The 26,380-nt window shown below is 37.7% G+C and overlaps 1 protein-coding gene across 3 annotated transcripts in view; it reads right to left on the bottom strand.

Annotated features, from left to right (window-relative positions):
* Positions 1-19,026: 19,026 nt before the first annotated feature.
* Positions 19,027-26,380, bottom strand: part of SLC35F3 (solute carrier family 35 member F3) — a 532,744-nt gene continuing 525,390 nt past the window's right edge. For all 3 annotated transcript variants that reach the window (XM_072647511.1, XM_072647510.1, XM_072647512.1), the window contains one exon: positions 19,027-23,235. In XM_072647511.1, coding sequence (XP_072503612.1) covers positions 23,000-23,235 — 236 coding nt within the window. In that variant the 3' untranslated portion in view covers positions 19,027-22,999. The remainder of the gene's footprint in view (positions 23,236-26,380) is intronic.

Raw genomic sequence — 26,380 nt, 5'->3', positions numbered from 1 at the left:
AATGCTGCCTCTGATCTTTGTGACCCTAGCAGGCTTCTCAGGCTTAGTTTCTTCATTTAGAAAATGAAGAATCCCTCACTCCATCCCAACTTCCCTTTCCTTCACTGAATCACGGATTGAGAGCTGGAAGGGAACCTAGAACTCAAATGCAACTAACTGCTTTTATAGATAAAGAAACTGAGTCACTTGCCTGGGATCACACAGTAAGTATTTAAGGAAGAATTTCAACCCAGATTTTTCCAAGTCAGGGGTGTGCTGGTAAATGTTGAACAATTGTTTCCCTGGGGGAAAAATATGCTCAATACACTTTCAAATTTAATCAGTATTGTTAACACTTTCTTAAATTGAGATGATCAACAAAACAATAAATCAAGCCCTGATTTATATTTTTCCGATTTCTAAGGCTTAAATGCTCACATTGAAAATTTAACAGCTGGCTGTCTCCAGTCAGTTCCAGGTGGCCCTGCTCTGCCTTCAGAGCTCCACCTGTGATCAGCCCTCTTCAGATTTCTTTGTATACTTATATATACTTTGTATACATATTTACTTAAAAGTATATATGTTGTATCCTTTCCTAAGGTCTATAGTCTCCTTAAAATCAAAAAATGTTTCAATGTATCTTTAGCACCTTGCAGAGTTCCTGATACATGTGCATGCTGAATTGAACTGAAATGAATCAAGGACAGGACAGGAAGGACAGCTATGGGAAAGAGGTGGTGGGGTCAGTACAAAGGCAGATGCAGGCTTTAGAGTGCCAGCATTTAAGACTCTGTGACTTTTATTTTGCTGTTTTGTACCCTTTTGTATTTTTCTCCAGAGATCAGCAATAAAAAATAACTAAGTAAAAGTAAAAGTGATAAAAAGTAAAGAAGGATTATATTTAGTTCAGAGACAGAAAAGCATGAAATTTAAGAAAGGGAGCTCAGAACTAAAAGAGAAATCGCCATGAAATAAAACTAGAGGGATGTCAGTGAGTCCCATAACTAGGTCTTCAAGGAGGAAGAAAAGTTGGTATGCAGAGGGGCAGCATCTACTGGAATTCCAGATGAGTCAAATGGGATACTCTGGGGTGGTATAGGAAGAATCATTTAAGGTTGTGGGAGGAAGTATCAGAGGTTGAACTCTAAATCTATAAGATGATGATGATGGTGAGGATAGTGATGGTGAGGATGATGATGGTGATGGTGATGAAGGTGATGATGATGGTGATGGTGAGGATAGTGATGGTAATGATGATGACAGTGATGATGATGATGATGGTGATGGTGAGGATGATGATGATGATGGTGATGTTGATGATGGTGATGGTGATGGTGATGGTGATGAAGGTGATGATGATGGTGATGGTGAGGATAGTGATGGTGATGATGACAGTGATGATGACAATGATGGTGATGGTGAGGATGATGATGTTGGTGATGATGGCAGTGATGATGGTGATGGTGATGATGACAGTGATGATGGTGATGGTGATGGTGAAGATGATGCTGATGCTGATGGTGATACTCCCAAATGGGAAAATAACTGTGCCCTTGAGGCTTGGAGAGCACAAATTTGCCCACAGTTGCCCCGGCCAAATTTAAGGACATCAGGTGGTAGCAAAATAGCACATACTTGTCATTTGGGAGCCTGAATGCTAGTTTGGGTCTGAAAGAAGAAAGGTGTATAGATAAAGAGCTAGTGATAGTTTGTATTGGGTGCTTGAGAGTTTGTGAGTGAGCCTCTAATAGGAGGCACAATTCAGTGGTTGTCTGGAGGAGTGAGTTGGAGTGTAGCCTGGAGAAAGGGTTTGATAGTAGCAGCTTGGCAAAGAGTGAGACAGCAAGGAAATAATTAGGGAGTGTGTACAACAGTGAGAGAATGAGATATCCAGGGTTAGGAAAAGTGGGGAACTGTTGCTGCTGTTAATTGCTCTTTGCTCTGAGACTGGCTGGTTTGCAGGAAATCTGAGTGCTCATCTTGAACACAGAGATAACACCAAGTCAGACAAAGCAGGGATGACAGACTTAATCAGATTTGGTTTCAGATCACTTGTCTTTTTTTTTTTTTAACATTTATCTTAGTTCTTTTTGCAAAGAGATCATTTGGAAGTGGAATGGGGTGGGGATGAAGTTGTCCAGAGAGGGACCCAAAGTATGAGGTTCCTAAATGGGAGATACAGTTTTGTGAGGAGGGGTAAAAGACGTATACCTGAAGACATAGAGAGCTAAAATTTCTTAAGAGCTAAGTAGCAACCAAACACATAGCTCCTTCTATGTAATAATTTGCTACTTTTGTATAATTTGCTATTGTTCAGTTGTTTCCAGCTCTTTGTGATCTCATTTGGAGTTTTCTTGGCAAACACACTGGAGTGGTTTGACATTTTCTTCCTCCATCTCATTTCACAGATGAATTAACAGATGCATGACTTGCCCAGGCCACACAGCTTGTAAAAGTCTGAGGCTGGATTTGAACTCAGGTCTTTCTGACTCCAAGTCCAGCACTCCACTGCACCACCTAGTTGCTACAGGGGATAGTGGCTCATCCAGAGGCATTTTATTTAGTAAAAATAGTCTTAAGGATTACAATTCAAGTTCTAATTGCGTAATGAGAAAATGTTGCAAAGATTTACATCTTAACCCTTTAATTAATACAGTGGTAAACGTTTAAAACTTTGCCTATTTCATAACAGAGAAGGTAGAGGTAGGAAATACTGGCTTCATTATAGAATATTTCTTTGTAGGTGAAAGTCACCCAAAGCAAATATAATAAAATCCCTATTAAACTGGGTTTTCACTAATTCAAAACTGCACTCATTTTGAATAAGGGTTGGGCTAATTTGTCTTTGCTGTCTTTGCAAATAGGTTTACAAAGCAAACAAAATGTATAAATAAGGATGGGAAAAGAGATTATTTACTTTACTGAAGGAACAAACCACTTCCAAGTACTTAGCAATGATCATTTACATTCAAGTGATTATTGTATTGTAAGAGGCTGGTGTCTAGATCTATTACAGTATACTCACAGCCCAAGCTCCCTGGCCCTGGGACTTTGGGATCACAAAGGCTTGGCTTCTCTCTTTGGCTTATTGCCCCAATAAGCAGTTCTTCAAGCAAATATATAAAATAAAGTTTACATATATCTTTTGTTATGGTATCCTCAAATGTATGTATCATGATCCCCAACTGCCACAAAGGCACTCGGTGTACAATATTGATAGTGAGGATAGAGCAGTATTTTATTTCACTCACCGAACAGAACTTTTAAGTTGGTATCAGTTTCCTTAACTGAAAATAACAACACCTGTCTCATAGGGTTGTTATCAGGATCAAATGAGATAATATTTATAAGAAGTGCTTAGCATAGTGGCACAAAGTAGATATCATATAAATGCTTATTTCCTTCCTCCATTTTAAACTCTTCTCTTATAGGATCATAAGAGTTAGATAAGGGTGGGACTGCAGAGGTCATTAAGGTCAATCCCTTCATTTTACAGATATAGAAAATAAGGCCCAGGAAGATTGATCTGCCCAATGTCACCAGTGAGTATCTGAGGTAGGATCTGAACCCAGGTCCTACTGACTCCAAGTCCAGTGTCCTATCTGTGACATCATGCTGATGGGGTATTGAGAAAGATAAGGTTGGAAAAGTAGGTTCAATGTAGATCATAGTCAGCTTTGCAAGCCAGGCTAAATAGACTGAACTTCATCCAGTAGGCAGTGAGGACTCATTGAATGTTTTGGAGGAGGCAATGAATATTATCAGATTGATTCATCACAGAATCTTAGAGCTGCTAGAGTTCTCTGCAGTCGTTGAAGGCAAACTCCAGACAAACAGGATCCCTTCTATAATCCCAACAAAAAAAAATAGCACTTCACAACCTAGTCCCTTTATACTTTCCCACCATACATTCTATGACCTAGCTACACTGACTTATTTGCTATTTCATATCCATGTAATTCAGCCTAACCCTTATGCAGACCGAGTTCACTTGCTTGGTTGAGGATGTTGGGGAACTTGCTTCTGAGAATCCTTTCAACACAAAAAGGAAGAGCCTAGTAGAGACTGGTGCATGTAGAGATATTCTGGGCAGCTATCTACATGGTGAATAGGGAACATCTTTGTCACTGAAGACATTAATTCTAGCTGAACGCTCTCTACTTCCTTTGCTCACTTGACGTTATTTAGTAACTCCTCTGCCCACAGCATCTGGTAAGGTACTTCTAAGTCAAGAAGGCCAGAGAAATACACTTCTATCCTTAGCTTTTTAGGTTTTTTTTTTTTTGTTGTTGTTCTAGAACTTCATAACCTGGAAAAATTTGAAAGATTGTCAGGAAGGTACCCTGGCATACCAACATTCCAGGGTCTGGGTTCTAGAGCCAATTTAGCCTTAGTGCCTCAAGGATCAGAGAGATATATTTAAGAGTGTTCTCTGGGACCCATACTCAGCAGATGGACTGAGTAGCAGTGATGCCATCTTTGGATATAAACTAGGCAACTCAGTGGGCTAGTGAATGGAGTGCTGGGCCTAGAAAAAGGAAGACCTGAAGTCAAATTTAGCCTCAGATACTAAGGGAAGTCCCTTACCTCACTTTCCTCAAATGTAAAATGGGGATAGTAATAGCTCCTACTTCCCAAGGTTATTGCAAGGATCAATTGAGAAAACAGTTCTAAACTACTTAACACAGTGCCTGGAATATTGTAGGTGCTACTTACATGCTACACCTGGGCAGCTAGGTTGTGTAGTGGATAAAATGGAGGCCTAGTGGCAAGAAGATTAATCTTCCTAAGTTCAAATCCATCCTTAGACACCTACTAGACATTAAGTATCTAAGCAAGTCACTTAACTCTGTTTGCCTCAGTTTCCTCATCTGTAAAAATGAACTGGAGAAACAAATGGCACACCTATCCATATCTTTTGCCACGAAAACCCCAAATGAGGTCATGAAGAGTTGGATATGAATGAAAAAGGACTATACAACAACATGCTAGCTATTATTATCCCTCCCCACTGCTTTTCAGCTTCCCTTTGTGTGTTTTCTTTACTTATTAGACTGTAAAATCCTCGAGGCCAGGGATGTCTTTTTTCTTAATGGAATCCCTAGCACTTAGCACAGTGCTTAGCACATAGTAGGAGCTTGATAAAAGCTTAATAAATGTCATAAAGGAACTGGATTAATTTTTTTGCCTATTTTGTTTGAGGAGGTAATGGTAGTGATGGTGGTGATATTATAGCGGAGATTATACTCTAGAGGTACTGAGGAAAATATTTGTATATTTGTTATCCTTGAAGTAAATATCCTTTCATAAGATTCCCTGATGTTAAGTGGCGAGATGAAACTGGAGTGTTAGTCATTGACCCCTAATGATGGGGAACACGTAATTGATGGGGTTTGAGGTGATACCATTAGAGACAAAAAATATTGCAACCTTTCAAGGTACTCTAAACTCCTGAAGGGAGATGTAGCCAGATTTTCTCTGAGAGTGGGGCCAGAGTGCACCTACTAAGTCCATGTCCTTAGACTTTCTATTTGCACTACCTATTCCCATGCTTGAAAATGCTTTCCCTCTTTATTTCTTGCCCTAGCTTTTCTGGTTCCTTTCAAGACTGTTCAAGCTCCACCTTCTGAAAAAGGCCTTTCTCGGTGCCCCTTCCCTAGTCCCTTCTCTTTGAGATTATATTACATTTGTACCATATACATTTTGTATGTAGATAGTCATTTGAATATCATCTCCCCCAAAATGACACAAACTCCTTGAAGGAAGCTACATTGTCTTTGCTGTTCTTTGTATCCCTAGCATTTAGTACAGATCCCAGCACATGGTAAGCCCTTAATAAATGTTTTGTTGACTGACTAGTTTCCAATCTGTGGGTGGAGAGCCCCTGAAAGTGAAGGGTGATCTGGAGGGTAATTGAAAGCAGTTGGGAACTCACATGTGCAACAAGTGTTGTCATATTAATTTTTATTTAGAACCAAAAAAATGCATCTTGACTCAGAGTGATTAGTCAGCAAATATGCTTTCTGTGGACTAAACAAGTAAATACAATTTTTCAAGTATATTTAGATGCTACAGCAAAGAAGAAACTACAAAATTGCTTTAAAATGAATTTAATAATACATTTTGGTGTAAGTATTTTTCCAAATCAATGGGGATACTCATAGCCCAGTGCTATTTTATGGGGTCCTGTAAAAAAGTAGTCTTCATTTTATGGTTTCTCTAGGATAACCTCATGAAATTAATAATGAAGGTAATTTGTATGGTTCTCATACTCCATTATGTTGTATTTGTTAGATGAGAAACAGCATCAGTTCTACTGTATTTTGAGACATTAATTCACAATAGGCTCCATTTTTCATAGGTTTTTTTTTTTTTTGAAGAAGAAGCATAGTCCACTAGAAAAAAATCTGAATTTGGAGATGAAAGACCCAAGTGAACATCTTAATTCTGCTACTTACTAGCTGTGGGACTGTGGGCAAGTCACTTAATATTTCTAGGGATCAGTTTTCTTATTTCTAAAATGAGGATTTTGGACTACATGACTTCTAAGATCCTCTAAACAGTTCTAAATCTATGATCTCTACAATAGCTATTCTTTCCTCAACATCTCAGACTGCAGAGTTTCCCTGAGCTAGGTATTTCCAGTTAGCAGTTAGCACAGTGGCCAAAGAAGGCTGTGTATACCTTGGCTCATATCTATCATCTAGATGAATAATAAAGTATTGCCATCTTGGTTTTTGGTGTTTCCACCTCTACGCTTTACCAAAGATATCTAGGGAAGCAAGTAGATGGCACAGCAAAGTAGGTAAACTGAACCGATATTTCAAACTGCAGAAATAGGTTTTTTTTTGCTAGCTCATAAAATTTATTTCTCTATCCTAAATAAATTGCCAGTTGCAGAAGTTTCTAGCAATTACAGATCATGGCAGATACAAAACTTTCATAAACTTATGGGATCAGGGAACTCAACAGTCAGAGTCCAAGATATTCAGAATTTGCTGACAGAAGTTGTGGAAGGTTAATGGGTCCACAGGTACAGGGATATCTGTGGAAGTGGGACTATCCCATAGCACCTGGACTATTTCCAGAGCCTGAAGGTAGAAAAAAAGTGTGTCGTAGATACCCCTTTGTCTTTGGAAGGGAAAGACACCACTTCTTTCTTATACTTCTTATCAATAGCCAAACATCAAACAATAGTCCCTTTCTAGCATTATTCTTGGAATAACTTTTTTGACAAATATTTCCAAGACATCCTGAAAATGGACCACATGAGCAATTCAGTTCAAGAATTCAATTTTTAAAAAGCATTTGTTAAATGCCCACTATGTTCAAAGCACAGTATAGTCTAGGGAGAGAGAGCAGATCAAAGAATTAGGAAGCTGGGGATTCAATTTTCATTTCTAACTCCCAAAGACTGTATTCACTAAGCTTGGGCAAGTTTCTTCACCTCTGTGCCTTGGTTGCCTCTCTATGACTCTTAGTTGAAGATCTGAGACCAATCTGACTTGGTAGAAGGAGTTTTCTCATTGAGAGTTTTCTATTGTGAAAATGTTTAAGACTCTGTGATAGGCTCTGGGAATACAAAGAGAAAAAGAGGTTCCTGCCCTCAAAGAGCTTATACTCTACTCATGATGGTGGATCAGGATACAACTGTGACATATGAAAAGTCTGAGAGTCATAATATCTGGATGATTAATAATTTTATTAATTATTACTAATGACAAATTAATAAAAGGATGGTCATTTGACTTTCTCTTGTAAACCAAAGATGGATGCTTCTCAACACTTATATGCCTTTGGAAGAGTGGGTGTTATTGACATATAGAAATCAACTCTGCTTGCTTAACAATGACAGAATATCATAATGGGAAATGGACCTATTCTAATGAGGGACTTGGGGATGTGACTGATCATGTCATTCATAGACAAAGAGAGACTCATCTCAAGTCAGGCTACTGCCAACTTTGGTAATCTAAATAAAAGGATTGGCTTTCCACCCAGTCAGTGAACAATGAACTCAGAGGATTTGGGCAACTCATCTATGACACAGACTGGCTGAATAACCTACAGGGTTTTTTTTTTTGAATGAGGAAAGGTAAAATCTTAATCTCAATTAATAATGGTTATTAACATGAGAGAAATAATCATTTCTCTCACAACACACATATAGGTTAATACAGAATATAAACAATGTAAATATAAAAAAAATACGGAGTGGGAGAAAGGATAAAGAAATCTCTGTGTAGGAAGTGGTCTCTGAACTTATCCTTAAAGTTTGCTAAGGGATCTAAGAGGAAGAGGGGAGAAGAGAAGGTGTTCTAGCTATAGGCGAGCAATTTGAGCAAAGGAATGGAACTGGGATTTGCCTAGGGAGCTTCAGGTAAGCCAGTTTGTCTTAAATTCGAGGGAACATGAAATAAGGCTGAAAAGGCAATCCTGAGCCAGGATATGAAGAGCTTTCAGTGCCAGGCAAAGCAGTGTATATTTTATTATAGAGATAATGGGCTGCCATGGTTGCTTCCTTAACAGAATAACACCGTCAGATCTATGACTTAGGATGATTATTCTGGACATTCTAGAGAATGAACTGTGGAGAGAAGAGGGGCTATAGCTATATCTATATCAAGGTATGATATGATAAAGATTGGTTGTGCTACTGAAGGAAAGTGAAGGATAGTTGTCAGAAATATGGAGGTAGAGACAAAAAGAGTTGGCAACTGATTACATATGGCCGTTGGATGAGGTGAATGAAGAGTTGAGTATAATTATGAGATTGCAAACCTAGGTGAATGGGAGAATTTTGAGGTCTTCAGTAGATATCAGGAAGTTTTAGGAGAGGAGGTTAAGAATTCCAGTTTGGACATGATAGGTTTGATGTGTTGTCGGCAATTGGCAATGTGGACCTGGCTCAGGAGAGACATTAAGGTTGGATATGTAGATTTAGGAGTCATCTGTATAAAGGTGATAGCTGAACCCAGAACAGCTGATCCCTGAGAGGAAGAGAATATGTATAGAGAAGGAAGAAAGCACATGACAGAGCCCTAGGAGTGCAACCATATTTAAGAGGTAGGGCTTCAATGATGACTCTATAATGGCAACAAAGGAGTTAGGCAAGTAGTAGGAGAACTAGGAGAACAGTAACACAAAAGTCAAAGATGAGAGAGTATCCACATTAAAAAGGGATTTGTCAACATTGTCAAAAGCTAAAGAAAGGACAAGAAGATTGGAGACTAAGAAAAGACCGTTAGATCTACCAAGAAAAGCCATAGTATTTAGCAGCTAAGAGACAATTAATCACCTTGAAGAGAACAGTTTCATTTGAGTGGTAGGGCCTGATGCTAGACTTCAAGGGGTTGAGAAGCAGGTGGAGCCACTGAAGGTAGAAGGCTTCTTATAGCTGTTGGGCAAGGCCAAGTGAAAGCTTTCTAAGGATGGAGGAGGTTTGACCATGTTTGCTTAGGTAGTAGGGAAAGAGCCAGTGGATAAGGAGCTGTATGTGGAGAGGATACAGATACCAAAGAACTATTGAGGGAAAAGGTCCTTGTTCACAAACATGACATTCTGAGCAAACTCACAAGTTATAGGGAAATTGCTTGTATTTACTATGTAGGGGTTAGACCTTCTAGACTGCACGGCACATTACTGGGGACTATGAGCCTTTGGACATCATTGATTGTAGAATGTATCAATCCAATTTCTGGTCTTTCCGGCAGTGACACACCCACCTTTGGCTACCAAGGAAGGCCCATAGGGGAAGCGGATCAATTTAGAATAAAAAAGTAAAGACTAGAATAATAATAGCTAGCGTTTATGTACTGGTTTAAGGTTTGCAAAGTACTTTACACATATTAGGTCATTTGGCTTAGAAGGGACAGAAATGGTTTCCCTTACAAGGAATCCACTGTGATGTCAAGTTGTCCTGGAGAGAGGTGGCATCTGATTGGAAAGTTTTATAACAAAGAGAACAAAGAAGAAATTCTCTTAATGAGGAAAGAAGTGAAAACCTAGTATGGTAGAAAAGGCATTTGACTGGAACTCAGAAAACCAGTTTTGGTTCCAAAGCTACCATGGTTGCATGCATCCATCAGAAGAAGGAAAAGTGTATTGGACCTCTTTACTGGCTTCCCTCTATCCCAGAGCCAAGCACTCCCTGAATTGATTCCATGTTTTTTTCTTTAACAATGGAACCCACTTTTGCTTTTAATTGTGACAGCTAAAAGACCCCAAGGAATCCAGGCTTGTTGAGCCAGTTGAAAAAGACCTATTGCTGGAGATCTCATGGACTCCTGGATTTTGGGAGTTAGAAGGAACTTCAGAGACAACTTAGTTCAGACTTCTTATTTTATAGGGGACGAGAGATTGGCTGATATGCTCATTGTCACTTTGCTAGGTAGAGGCAAAGCCAAGACTAGATTTTAGACTTTGCTCCCAGGTCAGAGCCTTTCCTTTCCCTTCCCACCCCCATCTCTTGCCCCATTTCTGAAACAAAATTTTTTTGTTAAGTCTTATTTCTTCATTGACAAGCTGTTTCACTGTCATTTCTGAACTCATCTTTGCCTAGCAGTGACTCCTAAGAATTACGCTTCCTTCTTGTCCCCCACCCTTTCAGTCAAATAATTAATCATCTAAAAGTAAGCATTTAAATTCACCAGGGGGATCCAGTAGCTAAAGAAAGTTGGAAGAGCATCTTTTGAAAATTGCACAATCACTCCCTAAGTGCTTTGTTTTGTAAATTCCCATCTTAATGGATTGAGTTTTCTTAACTTAGGTTCAATATTTATTTTTTAAAGGTTGTCCTAGAAATTTGTATTTTAGGAAGCTTCCTGTGCTCTTCTTGGCTGCCCCTCTTAATATCTTCCTACTCTTCATGAGTTCTTGATAAATGAAATATTTTTAAAGCATCCTCCTGGCATTTGAATTTCTTATAGTCCTTGTCCTGGAAGAAAAGTGATGATAGAAGTCAAAGTATTTTCTTAAACTTCTGGAAAAAACAAGCAAAATCTCCTCCAATAATTAGTGCCTAAAATTTACCATGTCTCAATCTTGTGGAACAGAGGAAATTAGAAAAAACATTATATGGTCTATGACATTTTTGGTAATGCTGAAATACTTAGCTGTAACTGAGGGCCCAGAGCTATGGACATGACCAGGGGCATACAGCATAATCATGTAGAACAGAAGAAACCCTTAGTGTCTATCTCAAATGTTTATAGGCCTGTGGAAAGGCTGAAATATTACCTATGCTCAAAATATGTATTCAGGTGACTCCAGGACAGCTTGTGGACCAAGATGGTACCATCACTGCTGCTGCTCCTGCAGTAGTCATCCCAGCTCCCTGCCAGGGCCCGGCTCCCATGCCACACTTTGGTTCATTCAACATTTTACATCTCACGCAACCAAAATGACAAACCCAACTGGATGAAAATTATGCTAACCTTGGGCACTACTATAGGCCTCTGTGCCTTCCTCCTCCAACAACCTGAAGAAGATGTTTTAAAGTATAAAAGAAGAAGTGGTCTAGAATAAATTATTTGAATCTGCTTCTTTCCTAATTGTGTTCTGTAAGAAGTGATGGCAACAGGTTTGTGGGTTTATTGAATGATATATTAGAAAAACAACTGGTGTTAGGATTTCTCCACAGTATCACAGAATGTGCAAATAAAAAATGATCTAAAAAAAGAATTTTTCAGGTTATATACAACCTGTCAACTTGTAGAAAAGTCAGTTTGGAACCAGTATTTAATCCACTTGTACAGATGAGAGGGACCTTACTTACGTTTGAAAGACATTAACATAGATAAACAAAATTAAGAATTTCAATAAAAACTAAAAATAAAATCCATTGCCTGAAAAAAAAAAGACGTATTCAGTTTGGATAGGTTTTTGGAAACGAAGTTGGGGGAGATGAGAGTTGAGAAAGGGACAATTCCTTTAAAAGTAGGTTGTGTCAGGAACTAAGTTTTAAAACTATATAGATCATGAAAAAAAATCTTGGTGTTGATTTTAGACTACCTTTTGTAAGAAAAATTTGAGTGATGGATAAGCTAGGGAGAAACTATATTCTCTTAATTGGGAAAGAGTCTTCAAAATAATACCATGTAAGGTACAAAATTCTTTCCTCACAATGACCCTTTGAGATATAGGGGTAAGAATTTCAGTTCCTGTAAAATTCTTTTTCTTAATATGTTTCCTTTTTAAATAACAAGTTTAATTATGCTTCTTGTTTTCATATCAAAGTTATTTCTAAGTACCTATCTACCCCAAACAAAACAAAGTAAGCTCTTGTAACAAGGGAAAGCAGTTAAATAAAGGAAAACCAACCAGCACTTGATAAATGTTCAACTCTTTTCATTAATGATTATGCTCTGCTTTGTAGGATATGTTTTTTATGTTTACAAAATGATTTCCATTGACTTTTAGATTATGGAATTATACATTTTTCTTTGATTTCTTATAAATGAGGAATACTTCCATGCTATTTTTATGTTTTCCTTGGAATCTGAAAAGTTATTTTCATAGATAACTGAACAATTTCTTGTTCGATGTAATTCTGAAGGTTGTTCTTAATATTTCTAAGTGAGCTAAATATAGGGTTTCTCTCTCTTGGAGTTCTATGGTTTCTTTTAAGTTGCACTATATTGTCTGTTTTCAATATTTCTGGGCAATTTTCGTGTACAATTTAGCTATTGTAGTCAGAATTTTTTTCATCCTTTTCTCTCCTGGAATTAAAAAAAAATGGTTCAGAAGAGCAAAAAAATAATGTAAATAAAGAATAAAATAAATAAGGGGAGAAATTAATGATATCAAGGAAATTACTTGGTTGAATCTAACAAAAAAGTAGGGAATTTAGAAAAAATTAGGGAACACTCTCAAAAAGAGTAGATTATTTGAAAAAGAATATGATAGAATTAGAACAAAAAAAATAAAGAAGTAAAATTAATTGAATAAAATCCAAATCTATGACCAGAAGGACAGGTAAAATCTCCATGAAATAAGAATTCTGAAGTAGAAGATGTATTTTGAAGATTATGTAAGTATTATAGATCTTTCAGGAAAAAAAGATGAAAAATGCTAACTACAATAATTCAAGAAATTATAAAGAAAAACTGTCCAGAAACACTGGAAATAGATCCCATACTACAACTTAAAGGAAATATTTCTGTGAATGTTATATAACTTCAAATGATGGAATACTCCAGCCTACAAAGAATTGAAATTGTAGATGACCTGGACATCAAAGCAGGGTTGGCATAAGCAATCTTCTATGTATTACCAATGGCAATTTTAGGTCAATAACATAGGAAACACAAAGGATAACTGATAGACAACCATGAGTATTGTGCTGTTACCCACAAAATATTTAAAGACCTACAGATTTACAATATGTTGGGTGGATCTTCTAGCAAAGAATTTAAGAGTATGAAAAGATATGGAAGAGTTATGTTCTGCACAGATGGAGGGGATACTCTTATCAATGAGATACCAGATCCACTGTAGTTTTAAAGTCTAATTAAGTAATGTTTTATGATGAATGAATGAACACTTTAAAAACATATACTTATAGAACATACTCATAGAAAAATACTGAAAATAACATTTTTAAAAGTTGGTATGTCTGTGTCTTCCAAATAATATTTTTTTTACCACTAGCTTTTCTCCCTGAGATGTAAATGCCTGAAATAATATTTCATTTACTGCTAGCTTGTTTTTCCCCCTGATAATACCTCCCTCTATTTTGCCTTGACCCCTGATATACAACTCATCTTGTTCTGGAGAGGTCAGCCAAAATCATAGTGTAAAAGCCTCACTCTCAGAAGGGTACTTTAGAGTACACTCTCTCCTCCAGCAGAGCAGATATTTCTGCTGGAACATCCTCTCTTTTGCTGAATGGATCTATGTCTGTACTCCTCCCCCACCCCACCCCATCCAGCACCACCTTTATGTGAATTATTCTTTGTATTAGTCTGTATGCCTGAATTGTATGTAAGGTCCCCGTTTCCTCTCTCACCTTCCCCCCTCTTTCCCATTGATTGCAATAAAGTGTTACATTGAACTGACTTCTGTTATTTTACATGTTAATCAAAGCACCTGAACATATTAAGGGATAGTTTTCTCTGATGTCACTGGCTGGCCCATTGACCTTTTCTTAGACATTAATTGGGAACTCAGACAAGGACTTAATTTATTGTTAAGTACACTTACATTGGGGGAGTAGGGCACTGTGAGCTAAGTTGTAGAAAGCAAGGGTCAATAGGGGAACTTTATGTCCTCCCAGGAAGGACTCCCTCATGCCAAAGGATCATCACAAGACACATGCTACGTGCAGAGCACCATGCTAAATGTTGGGGATGGAAATGAAAAGTAAGACATTCTCTACCCCCTAGGAGCTCATGTTCCAGGGGGAGAGACAACAAAAATGAAAATTTTCAGCTTCAAGGCAGATGGAAAGGTCCCATAGTCCTTAGGGTACTTAATGTCTTTAGATGATAATCATTGTTCTCAGTTAACTACATTCATGGGCAGTCTATTCATTTGGAGCACAGGAATGGTTATACCAGGTGGAGCAACCCATCACCACTATCTTGATCACCATCTTCTTTTGCTTCTGGGTGAAAAAACCTAAGACCCAGAGCCCAAGAGCTTTTAGCTGTGTTAGATGATATTGAAGTGCCCCCACCACCCAGACTACTAGTCCTAATTCTAACCTATCCTTTATAGCCATCATCAAGGGCAACAACCTTTATGAAGAAAAGGGATCTGTCATGTCCACCACCACTACCAATGTCTGCTGACCAACTATAACACACAAGTAAGCTTCAGAGAGCTGAGGATAGCACATAACCACCAGCTGTGTTTCCAGCCTTCTCTCTTCAGCTATTATCAAGCAATCAACTAGTACTTATTAAGTGCCTACTTTCCAGCAGAGCAAACCCTGCGGAGAGGGGCCCTACCATCATCACCAACCTTTCCACCACTACCACTTACTGCTGACCAATTGCCAGCAAAGAGATAGGCAAGGCAGCCTAGCTGCCAAGATATCCTGAGGGAAAAAGAGAACCTGTCAAGAGGTTCACACCACTGCCTCTACCTCAACCACTCTCTTCTTTCAGATCCTGTGGAGACAGCCCAGGACCCAGTGTCCAAGAGCCCAGGGAACTGAAGTGCCTCCTAGATGAATGGTCCTGTTTTCAGCAAAGTCCCCACAGCCATCTTTGATAGCAGCAGCTCCTGTGCAGATCTGACCTGTCAGCTGCCCTTGCAGGAATGATAGTTTCTGCCTTTTCAGTTGCTTTAGCTACTGGAGTCCCAGAAAAAGAAAGTTCTAGCCACAAAAATCCTTAGCACAGGAAATGGATCAATATTGGTTTTGTCAATGAAAATCATCTAAATCAAGATACATTATTATGTGCTTTGCCACTGCACTCTAAGGACCACTGTGCCTTTCCATATGATTTGTAGCTGAAACCACACGTATGGTTTTCAAGACTGTGAGCTCATTGAGAGTAGAGGTAAAAGGAGCAAGGCTGCAGAGGCCGGAACTCAGCTGAATTTCCCCAACATTCCCCTCCAAACAACTTTAAAATAATGCCTCAAAAAGAATTCTAGAGTGGGAAAGCCAACAAAAGGTTGAAGAGAGGGAGACATTTTTCTTTTTTTTTAATTTAAATTTATTTATTTTTAGTTTTCAACATTCATTTCCACAAGACTCTGAGTTCCAAATTTTCTCCCCATCTCTCCCCTCCACCCACCCCAAAATAGCATGTATTCAGATTACTCCCCCCCATCTGTCCTCCCTTCTATCACACCCTTCCCTTCCCTTATCCCCATCTCCTCTATTTTCTTGTAGGGCAAGATAGATTTCTATACCCCATTACCTATATGTTTTATTTCCCAGTTCCATGTAAAAATAATTTTTAACATTCATTTTTAAATCTTCCAACTCCTCTCCCTTCCTGTTTCCCCAACCATCCCCACTGAGAAGGCTAGCAATTAATTGTAGGTTATATATGTGTAGTTATGCAAAAGACTTCCATAAAATTCATGTTGTGAAGGACTAACTATATTTCCCTCCATCCTATCCTTCCTCACATTTATTCTATTCTCACTTTTGACTCCATAAAGGCAGACATTTTTCTAGCTTAAGATGATTTAAAAAGTTGGCAGGAGAGGTCTGTGGTACTGGAATGAGGGGCAGCCCAGAGTACAACATACAGCAGCAAAACCAGCAGCAGGCATTGGAGGAAGCTACAATAGTGGCAGCAGCAGCTTTAGGAGCTCTCAGCCCACAGATAGTGATGGGGTAAGACAAATAGTCAGGAAAAATCACAGGGTGGGGGGTGTGGTTCATTGATCTGGGGCACAAGACCTTGTTGCATTGCCCATATGCAACTTCAGGGTAAAGAAAGAGCACCAGCACTTGTGGCCTCAAGGAAAAAGGTCTAGTTCTAGTACACAGTTGTAGCATAGAGCAGAGTGTTTGTGGTCACTCACAGGAAGGCAGGGGCCCTGGTCTCAGTTCCAAGGCAGAAAGGAACACTATCACTTGTGGTTGCAGGAGAGCAAGCAAACTGGTCGCATTTCCAGGGCCAAGGGGAGCACTAGCACTTGTGGCTACAAGGTAACAAAGTACCTTTCTGGGCAAAGACCAGAGCACAGACTAGGAGAGCAGAGATCACACCTCTCCTTGGATCAAACCATTTTGAAGGTGTGAAAACTTTTAGATTCAAAGGATTAGATCTGAAAATAGCAGTACCAAAAACCTTAAGCTTGGGACAGCGCTTCTTCCCCTTCCCCGCCCCCCCCCCCCCCCCCCCCGCCCCTGCCCCGCACTGAAGCAGAGTACAACTTTAATATAAAGTTAAAAGTCAAGAAATAGGCTGGAAAAATTAGCAAACAACAACAGCAAAATGACCTGGCCATAAAAAACTACTATGGTGACAGAGAAGATCAAGACACAACCTCAAAACTCAGAAGAAAATGATGTCAAAATACCCACAAGCAAGGTAACAAAGGGAAAAAAATGAATTGGACACAAACTCAACAAGAATTCCTTGAAGAGCTTATAAAGTATTTTAAAAATCAAATAAGAGAGATAAAGGAAAAAATGGGTAAAAATGAGAATGATGTAAGAAAATTATGAAAAGAGAGAAGATTAAAAAAGAACAAAAATTACTGAAGAAAATAATATGTTAAAAAACAGAATTGATCAAATAAGCATAAAGACCCAAAAATTCACTAATGGGAAGAACTCCTTAAAAAGGAGAGTTGGCCAAATGCAAAAAAGAGCTACAAAAATTCAAAAAAGAAGAAAATAAAATCCATATAAATTAGAATTAACCAAATGGGAAGCTAATGACTTCAAGAGACATCAAGAAATAAAGCAAAGTAAAGGAATGAAAAAATAGAAGATATGAAACATCTCACTGGAAAATCGACAATTGGAAAATAGATTGAGGAAACATAATTTAAGAATTAGTGGACAACCTGAAAGCCATGATCAAAGAAAGAGGTTAGACATTATATTTCAAGAAATTATCAAGGAAAACTGCCCTGATAAGCTAGAACCAGAGGGTAAAATATAAATTGAAAGGATCCACTAATCATCTCCTGAAAGAGACCCCAAAATGAAAAAAAAAACTCACATGAATATTATAGCCCAATTCCAGAGCTCCAAGGTCAAGGAGAAAATATTGCAAACAGCTAGAAAGAAACAATTCAAATGCTATGGAACCACAGTCAGGATCACATAAGTTTCATGACCTCTTTTGGGGTTTTTGCAGTAAAGATACTGGAGTGGGTTTTTCATTTCCTTCTCCAGATCATTTTACAGATGAAGAAATTAGTCAAACAAGATTGACTTAGCCAGGGTCATACACGCTAGTAAATATCTGAGACCAGATTTGATTTCAGGTCTTCCTGACTCCAGGTCCAGCACTTTATCTACTGTGCCACCTAGCTGCCTCTAAAGCATGACTTACTTGATTCTTAAGGACAGCCACAGAAAAATAGCTAAGTGCTACTTTTCCTGCTTCTTATACTCTGCAAGTGTTAGAGAAGACCATCAACACAAAATGCTTAAACCCCAGGATCTCTCCAGGTTCCTCCTAAGTGAAAAGAAGAGTTATCTGCTTATTTTAGCACATGGAGAGGAAGTACAAAGAGCATTGGACTTGTGATTAAAAGACTTGGGTTTGAGACTTGGCTGTTCTGCTTGTTAGCTGCAAGACTGTGGGGGGAACAATTTAGTTTTCCTGAGTCATGATTCCTGTATGATATGGTTGTGATGGTCCTAATACCACCTACCTGTCAATGAAAGTGCCTTGGAAAGAATCTATTTTCTTAAAAATTCATGAACCTTTGGTTAGGAACCCTACTCTAGACATGGCTATATTAGGTTATAAGAATCTGAAAAAAGTCATAGGGGGAGAAGTAGTTCCATAAATGATATTTAAGGTAATCTAGTTCACAATTCCTTCTTACCATCATCAAGATTTTACCTTTCTCTACACAGCAGTTAGCCCAACCACTAGGGGTCACTGTGAAAGATAAGCCTCTTCTCATCTGTCCATTCTCTCCAACCAGAAAGGATTGGCGCCAAAAGCTCTCCATCTCTATCTCCACTCACTCTAGAGGAAAAGCAAAACAAAAAAACCCAAAAAACCCCACCAAAACTCCCAGGGCCCCCAAATCTTGTACAGAGGAGGCAAGTGAACTACATCTCCCAGAGAGCTATAAGATTAGTCTCTCAAAGCTTGCCCAGGGAATTTTAATTTTAATTATATAATTTTAATTAATGTAACCTGGCTAGCAAGTTCTCCTTTATTATACCATGGTTTCAAGACACCCGAGTTTTGTTTTTGCAATGTAGTGTCTACATTTATGTTAGTAACTATATACTCATGTCCTGCAATTGGATTTATCCCTAGGTTTTTTATTTCATTGAAAATGAGGCACTCAGTCCTTGGTAAAAGATATCTCCTTTGTAATGAGCACGAATTCTGACTCATATTTCTGGAAAACATTGAAATTTATTTTATTTGGTGAAGGATACAGGAAAGGTACAAGAAAGTTGACTTTGGATTAGAGAAAAAAATTCCACACAAACCCTGAAAATTACCTTCAACATCACTGATGTTCTAAAATCAACTCAGTTTGAACTAAAGGCCAGATTATAGATAACTACAATTAAAAAAAAACTCATGAATTTAGAATTTTTCATAACTTGGATAAGGTACTCATGAGTGGTATTATTTATGAAGAAAGGGTTTGAGGCATACAGTGTTTTCTAGTAGAATGACAATTAAAGGAATAATGTTAGTCTTTAAAATTATTTAAAAGAATCTGCTTTTCTGGCACCTTGAAGTGCTTAAAAACCTTTTTTTTTTTTTTTTAGAAATAATTAATTTTTATAATTATAAATTTTTTCCAAGGAATTCTGCCAATACATTATTCTAATTTCATTACTTGTGAGTCATAAAACATCATTTATTTTTTACAAAATATTCTATAGCCTGGACTTTTTCTATTTAATATGAGCCCTCCTGCAGTGCAGTTCCATTAAGGGAAACAGCTGTCACATTTCTTAGTTGAACATTAAGAATTCCAATGGATCAAGGTACCAAGGGCCAGATTTAGTAACTTGTCAGGTCGGTGGCTCTGGTGAATCTCAGATTTGTTATCTCTTCTTTTTCCTGGTTTTCCACTTCCTCCTAAACAAAAAGACTTAAGCAGAGCACAAGCTTAGGGTCAAGGAAGGTCCCTTAAGATAGCAGCAAGTCAGTATAGTGGAACTAATCATCATCATCTTTATCATCATTAACAACCACAAACATTTATTAACTCACTATGCTAGTCATGGGTGATACAAAATCAAAATGACATTGTCCTTGCCCGCTAGGGACTTACATTCTGTGGAGGGGATGACATATACACAAATAAGTCTGTATGAAATTAATACAATTTAGTTTTGGTGGGAAGACACTAGCAGCAGAGGGCATCAGGCAAGGCTCTTGTAGAAGGTAGTGCTTAAATAGAGCTTTGAAGACAACCAGGGATTCTCAAAGGCAGTGCTGAGAAGAGAGGGCATTCCAGGTGTGGGGACAACTTTTACAAAGACTTGATGATGACAGATGGGGTCTGATGTTTGAGGAACAGCGAGGAGGTCAGAATGACTAAATTATTTAGCAAAAGAGTAATGTACAATTAAAGACAGTAAATAAGGCAGAAATAGCATGTTGAAGCCAGTTTGTGATGGGCTTTAAATTCCAAAAAGAGGAGTTTAACTTTGATCCTAGAGGTAAGAAGAAGCCACAGAAACATATTGATCGTGGAAGTCACAGAGTCAAATCTGGGCTTTTGGCATTTCATTTTGGTAGCTGTGTGGAGAATGAATTGGAGAGGGGAGATGCTGGAGGCAGGGGTCTGGTTAGGAGGCTACTACAGTAGTCTAAGTGAGGTGGAATGGTGGCAAAACACTGTTTGCTCCCATCAGCGGGTCCCTTATGTCCATCCCCTTGAGATCCGACTCACCTGGTCATATCATGAAGGAAAGACACAGAAAGGGGGCTTCCAAATAAGTTGGAAGTTGCATTCTACATAGTGATAAATCTAGTTTATTCTAGTAGATTAATATGCATGCTATATAATATCAGTTGGACCTACACTGCTGCTTGACAGTCCTTTTACTCCATATTGAATTTCCCATGAGGATTATTTCAAATCTTCATGATTTTCCTCATCAAAGAGAAATTTAATCTCTTCCTATCTGAGGGAAATGCTCTTTGAGATATGCGAAGTCCAAAACTACCACCTACTCTTCTCCCTTTATAGTCAGCATAACTATCCTTCTTTACTGAGAATTTTGGGACTAGAGGAGGTGAACACCCTCAGTTTCCTCCTCTACACTTAAAAACATCTCTGTATCTTCATATGTGCTCTCCTTTTCTCTTGTCTCAGCAGTATTCAGGAGCCATGATACTCACTGAGTTCATTTATACCCAGAAGTTATTTTGATTTTAAAAGGCAAGGGGGGCCACCTCAAACCAACATCTTTCCTTTTTTTGTCAGTTACCTTCCCAGGCATCTTAAGTGTATAAATATTTCTTCAGATATAAAGCACTTGAAATTCACTGTTTTATAACAAAACATTCATGTCATGGCTTGGTCAAGAAGTGACCAAAGGCTGCCTATGCCCATTGGCATTGTCTTACTTTGAATCACAATGGGTATTGGAGATTGCATGAATTATAACTTAAGAACAAAGACACGTTTAACTTCTCTATATTCTCTCTACAGAGTTTTCCACCAAAGTTCTTATGACAAGCATAGATATACCATGAAAGAAGAACTTAGAGAACTTCATCCATTTAGAATTTTCAACCTCTTCATCTTTCATAATCTCTTTGCTTAAAGGGAGCATAGAGGTTCATAACTATGGTCTAGAAGTCTTAAATGACCTGATTTAGAGAACTGGATTCTGCAATTTTTTTTTAATCAGAGGTGGCTGACTGGCATGTGGTATGTTTGACTCATGGGATGTCTTTTTGATCCCCAATGCAGTAAAGGAGGGGTAGATTTCTGTGAGATAGGTATAAGTGTGTGTTTGTGTACATGACATTATGAGAAGGAGAGAGCCAAAGAAAATATTTAATCTAGGACCAAAAAAAAAGTTTTTACAAATGGAATGGCGAATAAAAGAGTGGGTCACTAACGTTGTCCAATTTTTGTTTTATTCATCTGTTTAACCAAATAGATAATGGACTTGGAGAATATTAATTTGCTAAAAAGTTCAATTCATGAATGCCCCTTTTCCCATGAAACAAAGAACTCCATGGTTACAGAATGCACCATTGGGTTATGACAACATTTCAAAATAATGTTTCCATTTCATATGTAACAATGTAAACTTCAAAAATAGTAAACTATAACCCCACCCCTTTTCCTCTTTACAGATCTATCACAGATAGAATTTTCTGGTAGACCTAGATTATGTAAGTAAACAGCCCGTTGCTTAAAAGTTTCATAAAAAGGTTTACATTTTCAGTAAATCATTTTTTAAAATATCTGACCATGAAGTCAAAGCAACCAGCAATTCACCTTCTCTTAGTCTACCTTTAAATCATATTATACATCACAAACTGTGTTCCTATATTTATATATATGTACATATATAACTGGTCATCAGCTTTGTGGTTTTATATATTTATATGTATATTTATAATAGAATTTGTTTTTAAAGATCTCTACATCTACATTATAAGATGGTGCTGGTGACTTACAATGTCACCTTGCTGCACAAAGGTAAAGATGAAAATTCTTTAGAAGGCACTGTAATTTCTCTTGCATGATCTTAAATGGACACATGCAGAAAAAAGACCAGCTGGGGCTCTGATACCTTTCTTTCACAATTCCATCATGCAGAGCCTTTCTCTCCTTAAATGACTTCTCTTTCCAGACCAGTCACAGCAGATAGCCAAATACATTATCTTTTCTATTTTCTCTTCCCCATATCCTATATTCCATCCAAAATAAACCTTCAATTTTCTTTTGGTTCATTGAAACTCCATAAAATTAAGAGTAGAGCTCTAGTATAAAACAAAGTATGACTTACTCTAGCTTAAAAAAAAGTCACAGTGTGTAATGTAATATATTCAGTTGCTAAGATTCAAAATGGCTGTCCCGGCTTGTAGTGAAAACCAGTTGCCTTGGCTTGTCGTGAGAACTTGTCTCCTAAACAATCGATGTAAATATAATCTTAATGTTACATTCATTTAAAAAGAGCTGAGAGATTCTTATTTTTTTTTTCCTTTTTTCCTCCATATGCCAGTGGTATTCTTAAGTGAAAGGTCTGATGTGAAAAAAGTGCAAGCAAATTGGACATGCCCATAAATACCGGGTGACTTACTGTAAGATACCAAAACTGTACACTTATGTACACCACTTGGACTACGTGCCCTTTGCGAGACAAGACCTTTAAACCTTGAATAAGACGTTTGTTACCACTACCTCATGAGTGAGTGAATTAACGGGCAAAGGATGGGCGGGTCCTTCTGTGTTTGCTCTGTAGTCCAGAGCCTATGTCTCCATTGCCTTCAGGTGTCTCCTCCTTCTTCCTTACTTTGAGGCGCATGAGTAGTTTGATCAACCAGACATCCCACTCTTCTGGTAATAGCAGTAGGAGAAAGCCCAGGCCGATGATAATGATGGCGATGACTCGAACTTCATTGAAGACAATTTGGCTTGTGTAGTGATCTACCACTGCATGAAACAGTGAACTGCAGGTTAGTTACAACAAAGGCAGTGCATGAAGAAGAGTAAGACATCCTTTCCCATTTAGTAGGGCAAAGATGGAGAAGGTTGTGAGGTTTCTTATCTCTTTGAAATTCTTGAGCCCATGTCCTCCTTTTGTCTAAATAATACTGACCAGAGGTTCACTACAGTACTCTAGAGCAGAGATTTTCAAATTCTTCAGCCTCAGGACACTTTCATACTCATAAAAGACCTTGAAGATCTTTTGTTTATAAGGGCTATATCTATTGATATCTACCATATTAGAAATGAAAACTGACACATTTAAAAATATTGATCAATCCATTTAAAACAATAACAAGCCTAATGCATGCTAACATCAATAACTTATTTTTTTTTGTGAAAAATGTGTATTTTCCAATACAAAAAAATAGCGAGAAGAGTTGTGTGCTTTACTTGTTTTTTACAAATCTCTTTAATGCCTGGCTTACTAGAAGATGGCTAGATTTCCACACTTACTTCTATGTTCAATCTTTTGTAATATATTGTTTTTGTTGAAGTATATGAAGAAAATCCAGCCTCATACAAATATGTAGTTGGATAAGTGAAGAGTATCTTAATAGGTGAATAATGCCTTAGTTTTAGTATGAAAATAGTTTGATTTTATTGACTTCCCAAAAGGTCTTGGGGATCCCCAGAAAGCCACCCTTAGAGAACCATTGCCCTAGGTGATTTTTAGCAAAAATCTCTTTTGTCACAAGCCCTTACATTTATATGTTCATCATTTTACTCAAAAATGGTATCCGAATCTAAGCCTAAATAGTTATTTGTGTGGAAAAGAAGAACCAAGGCCCAGGAAGTTTGGATTTAGGCAATTCAGCTATAGCAAAGCATTTGTTTTCTGAAGACCTGAAAGAGATTTTTAAAATTCCTCTTTAAAAATACATAAAATAGGTTCATTTTTGGCCCTAAGGCATTGACTAACTCTAATGCCCTAATTGTCATTATCATCAATTAACTTCATTGAAAGCCACAGGAAGCAAGGTCCATTGAAGGCTCACTTTGAAGATGGGTAGTCCAAAGTCAGAAACAGATTTGAACAGCCTATAAAATCCAAGATCCCCATTTTTTAAAGAAGCCAATAATTAAATCGCTATGGTGCATAGTCCCTCCACGCCCACCTTCAACTAGTTGAGAGTACTTATTATTCTACATAACATTAGAAATATACTATTCTAGTTGTGTGACCTTTGGAAAGTCACACATATTTTTTACAAATCTCTTTAATGCCTGGCTTACTAGAAGATAGCTAGATTTCCATACTTGCTTCTATGTTCAGCATTGTTTTTGTTGAAGTATATGAAGAAAATCCAGCCTCATACAAATATGTAGTTGGAAAACCTCTGTTTGACTTAATTTCTTCATCTGTAAAATGGGGATAATAATAACATCTACCTCTCAGAGTTGTGAGGATCAAAGGAAATAATATTTATAAAGCTCTTAGGATAGTACCTGGCATATAGTAGCTACTACATATGTTATTTTATTTTTATTATTATCCTTAATATTATTACTATTATATAAATTATTATTAAAAATAATAATTTTATTATTATTATCCTCAACTTTCCTATCTTCTACAATAAAATATAAGTGCCTCGAGGGCAGAGACTGTAATATTTTATCTTTGAATTCCTAGACCTTAGCACATAGTAGGTACTTAATAAATATTTATTGATTTGGATAAAAGGTGATGCAATGAATAGAGTACCCAAGTAGAAGTCAGGAAGATCTGAGTTCAAATCCAGCCTCACACACTTCCTAGCTATATGACCTGGGGCAAGTCACTTAACTTATGTTTGCCTTAGTTTCCTCATCTGCAAAATAGGGATGATACTAATAGCACCTTCCTCTCAGGGTTGTTGTAAGGATCAAATGAGATAATATTTATAAAGTACTTAGCTCAGTACGTGGCATGTAGTAAACACTTTAGTCATTTTTTCAGTTGTGACTGATCCTTCATGACCCCATTTTGGGTTTTATTGGCAGCAATACTGGAGTGGTTGGCCATTTCCTTCTCTTTCTAATTTTCCAGATGAGAAAACTGAGGCAAACAGGGAGAAGTGATGCTTGGTGACACACAGCTACTAAGTGTCTGAGACCAGATTTGACCTAAGGAAGATGATTCTTCCTAACTCCAGGCTCAGCACTTTATCCACTGTGCCAATTAGCTGTCCCTATAGTAAGTACTATGCTGTTTATTAATATTACTTCACAATCTTTTTACTTGATCAGGTCTCATTAACTCCTTACCAAATGTCCCCCATAACTATTGTGAATATCTTCCACTTTGTATAGATCTTTAACTTTTTTCTACCTCCTGAAACTTTCTATTTTACTATGACTTTTGAGGCTAAAGTTGGTAAGCTTCCTCAACTCTACTCGTATACACTTAAGTGCTTCTTGGTATCTTGACCTCCTTCTCTCTTTTTGTACTGTTTCCAAGGATGAGTTCATGCTATTGTCCTTTCCAGGATATTGCCATCATACCTTCTCTATTCCAGCCAAAATGACTTACTTGGGGTTTCCTATATACAACATTAACTGTCCCCTCATGCTTGAAATTTTCTTCCTCATTGCCTCTTCCTCTTAGAATTCCTAACTTCCTTCACTCTTCCAATTTCCTATAATTATCTTTCCTGCTTCCCTCATATCTCAAAGTTTTCCCCTCACAATTACTTTACATTTTTTGTATGCATTTTTAACTTATTGGTATATTTGTTATTTTCTCCCAGTAGAACATAAGTTCATTGAAGTAGGAGCTGTTTCATTTTGATCTTTGTATCCTCAGTGCCTAGTACACAGGAGATATTTATTGAAATCTTGTTGAATTGAATGGACTGACCTTAGTCTAGCATCTGCTCTATTTTTTTTTTGTGTTCAATTTTCATTCTCTTCTTCACTTATTCCTTCTTAAGGTTAGACTACACTTGATTCTTCTACTTTCTTACCACCTACTTACTCCTTAATCTCTTCTTATCTAGCATCTTTTTCTGCCTCCCACTCCATCCCAAACTATGCTTTCTTCAAACTCCATTCCCTTCTTTTGTTGAGGCAACATCATCCATCCCTCCATTCAGGATCTCAACCTTAG

Source organism: Notamacropus eugenii, chromosome 2 (assembly GCF_028372415.1).
Source record: "Notamacropus eugenii isolate mMacEug1 chromosome 2, mMacEug1.pri_v2, whole genome shotgun sequence".
In the NCBI taxonomy this organism is placed as follows: domain Eukaryota; kingdom Metazoa; phylum Chordata; class Mammalia; order Diprotodontia; family Macropodidae; genus Notamacropus; species Notamacropus eugenii.
Note: the sequence above shows the minus strand (reverse complement) of the source record. Positions and strands in the feature narration are given on the sequence as shown.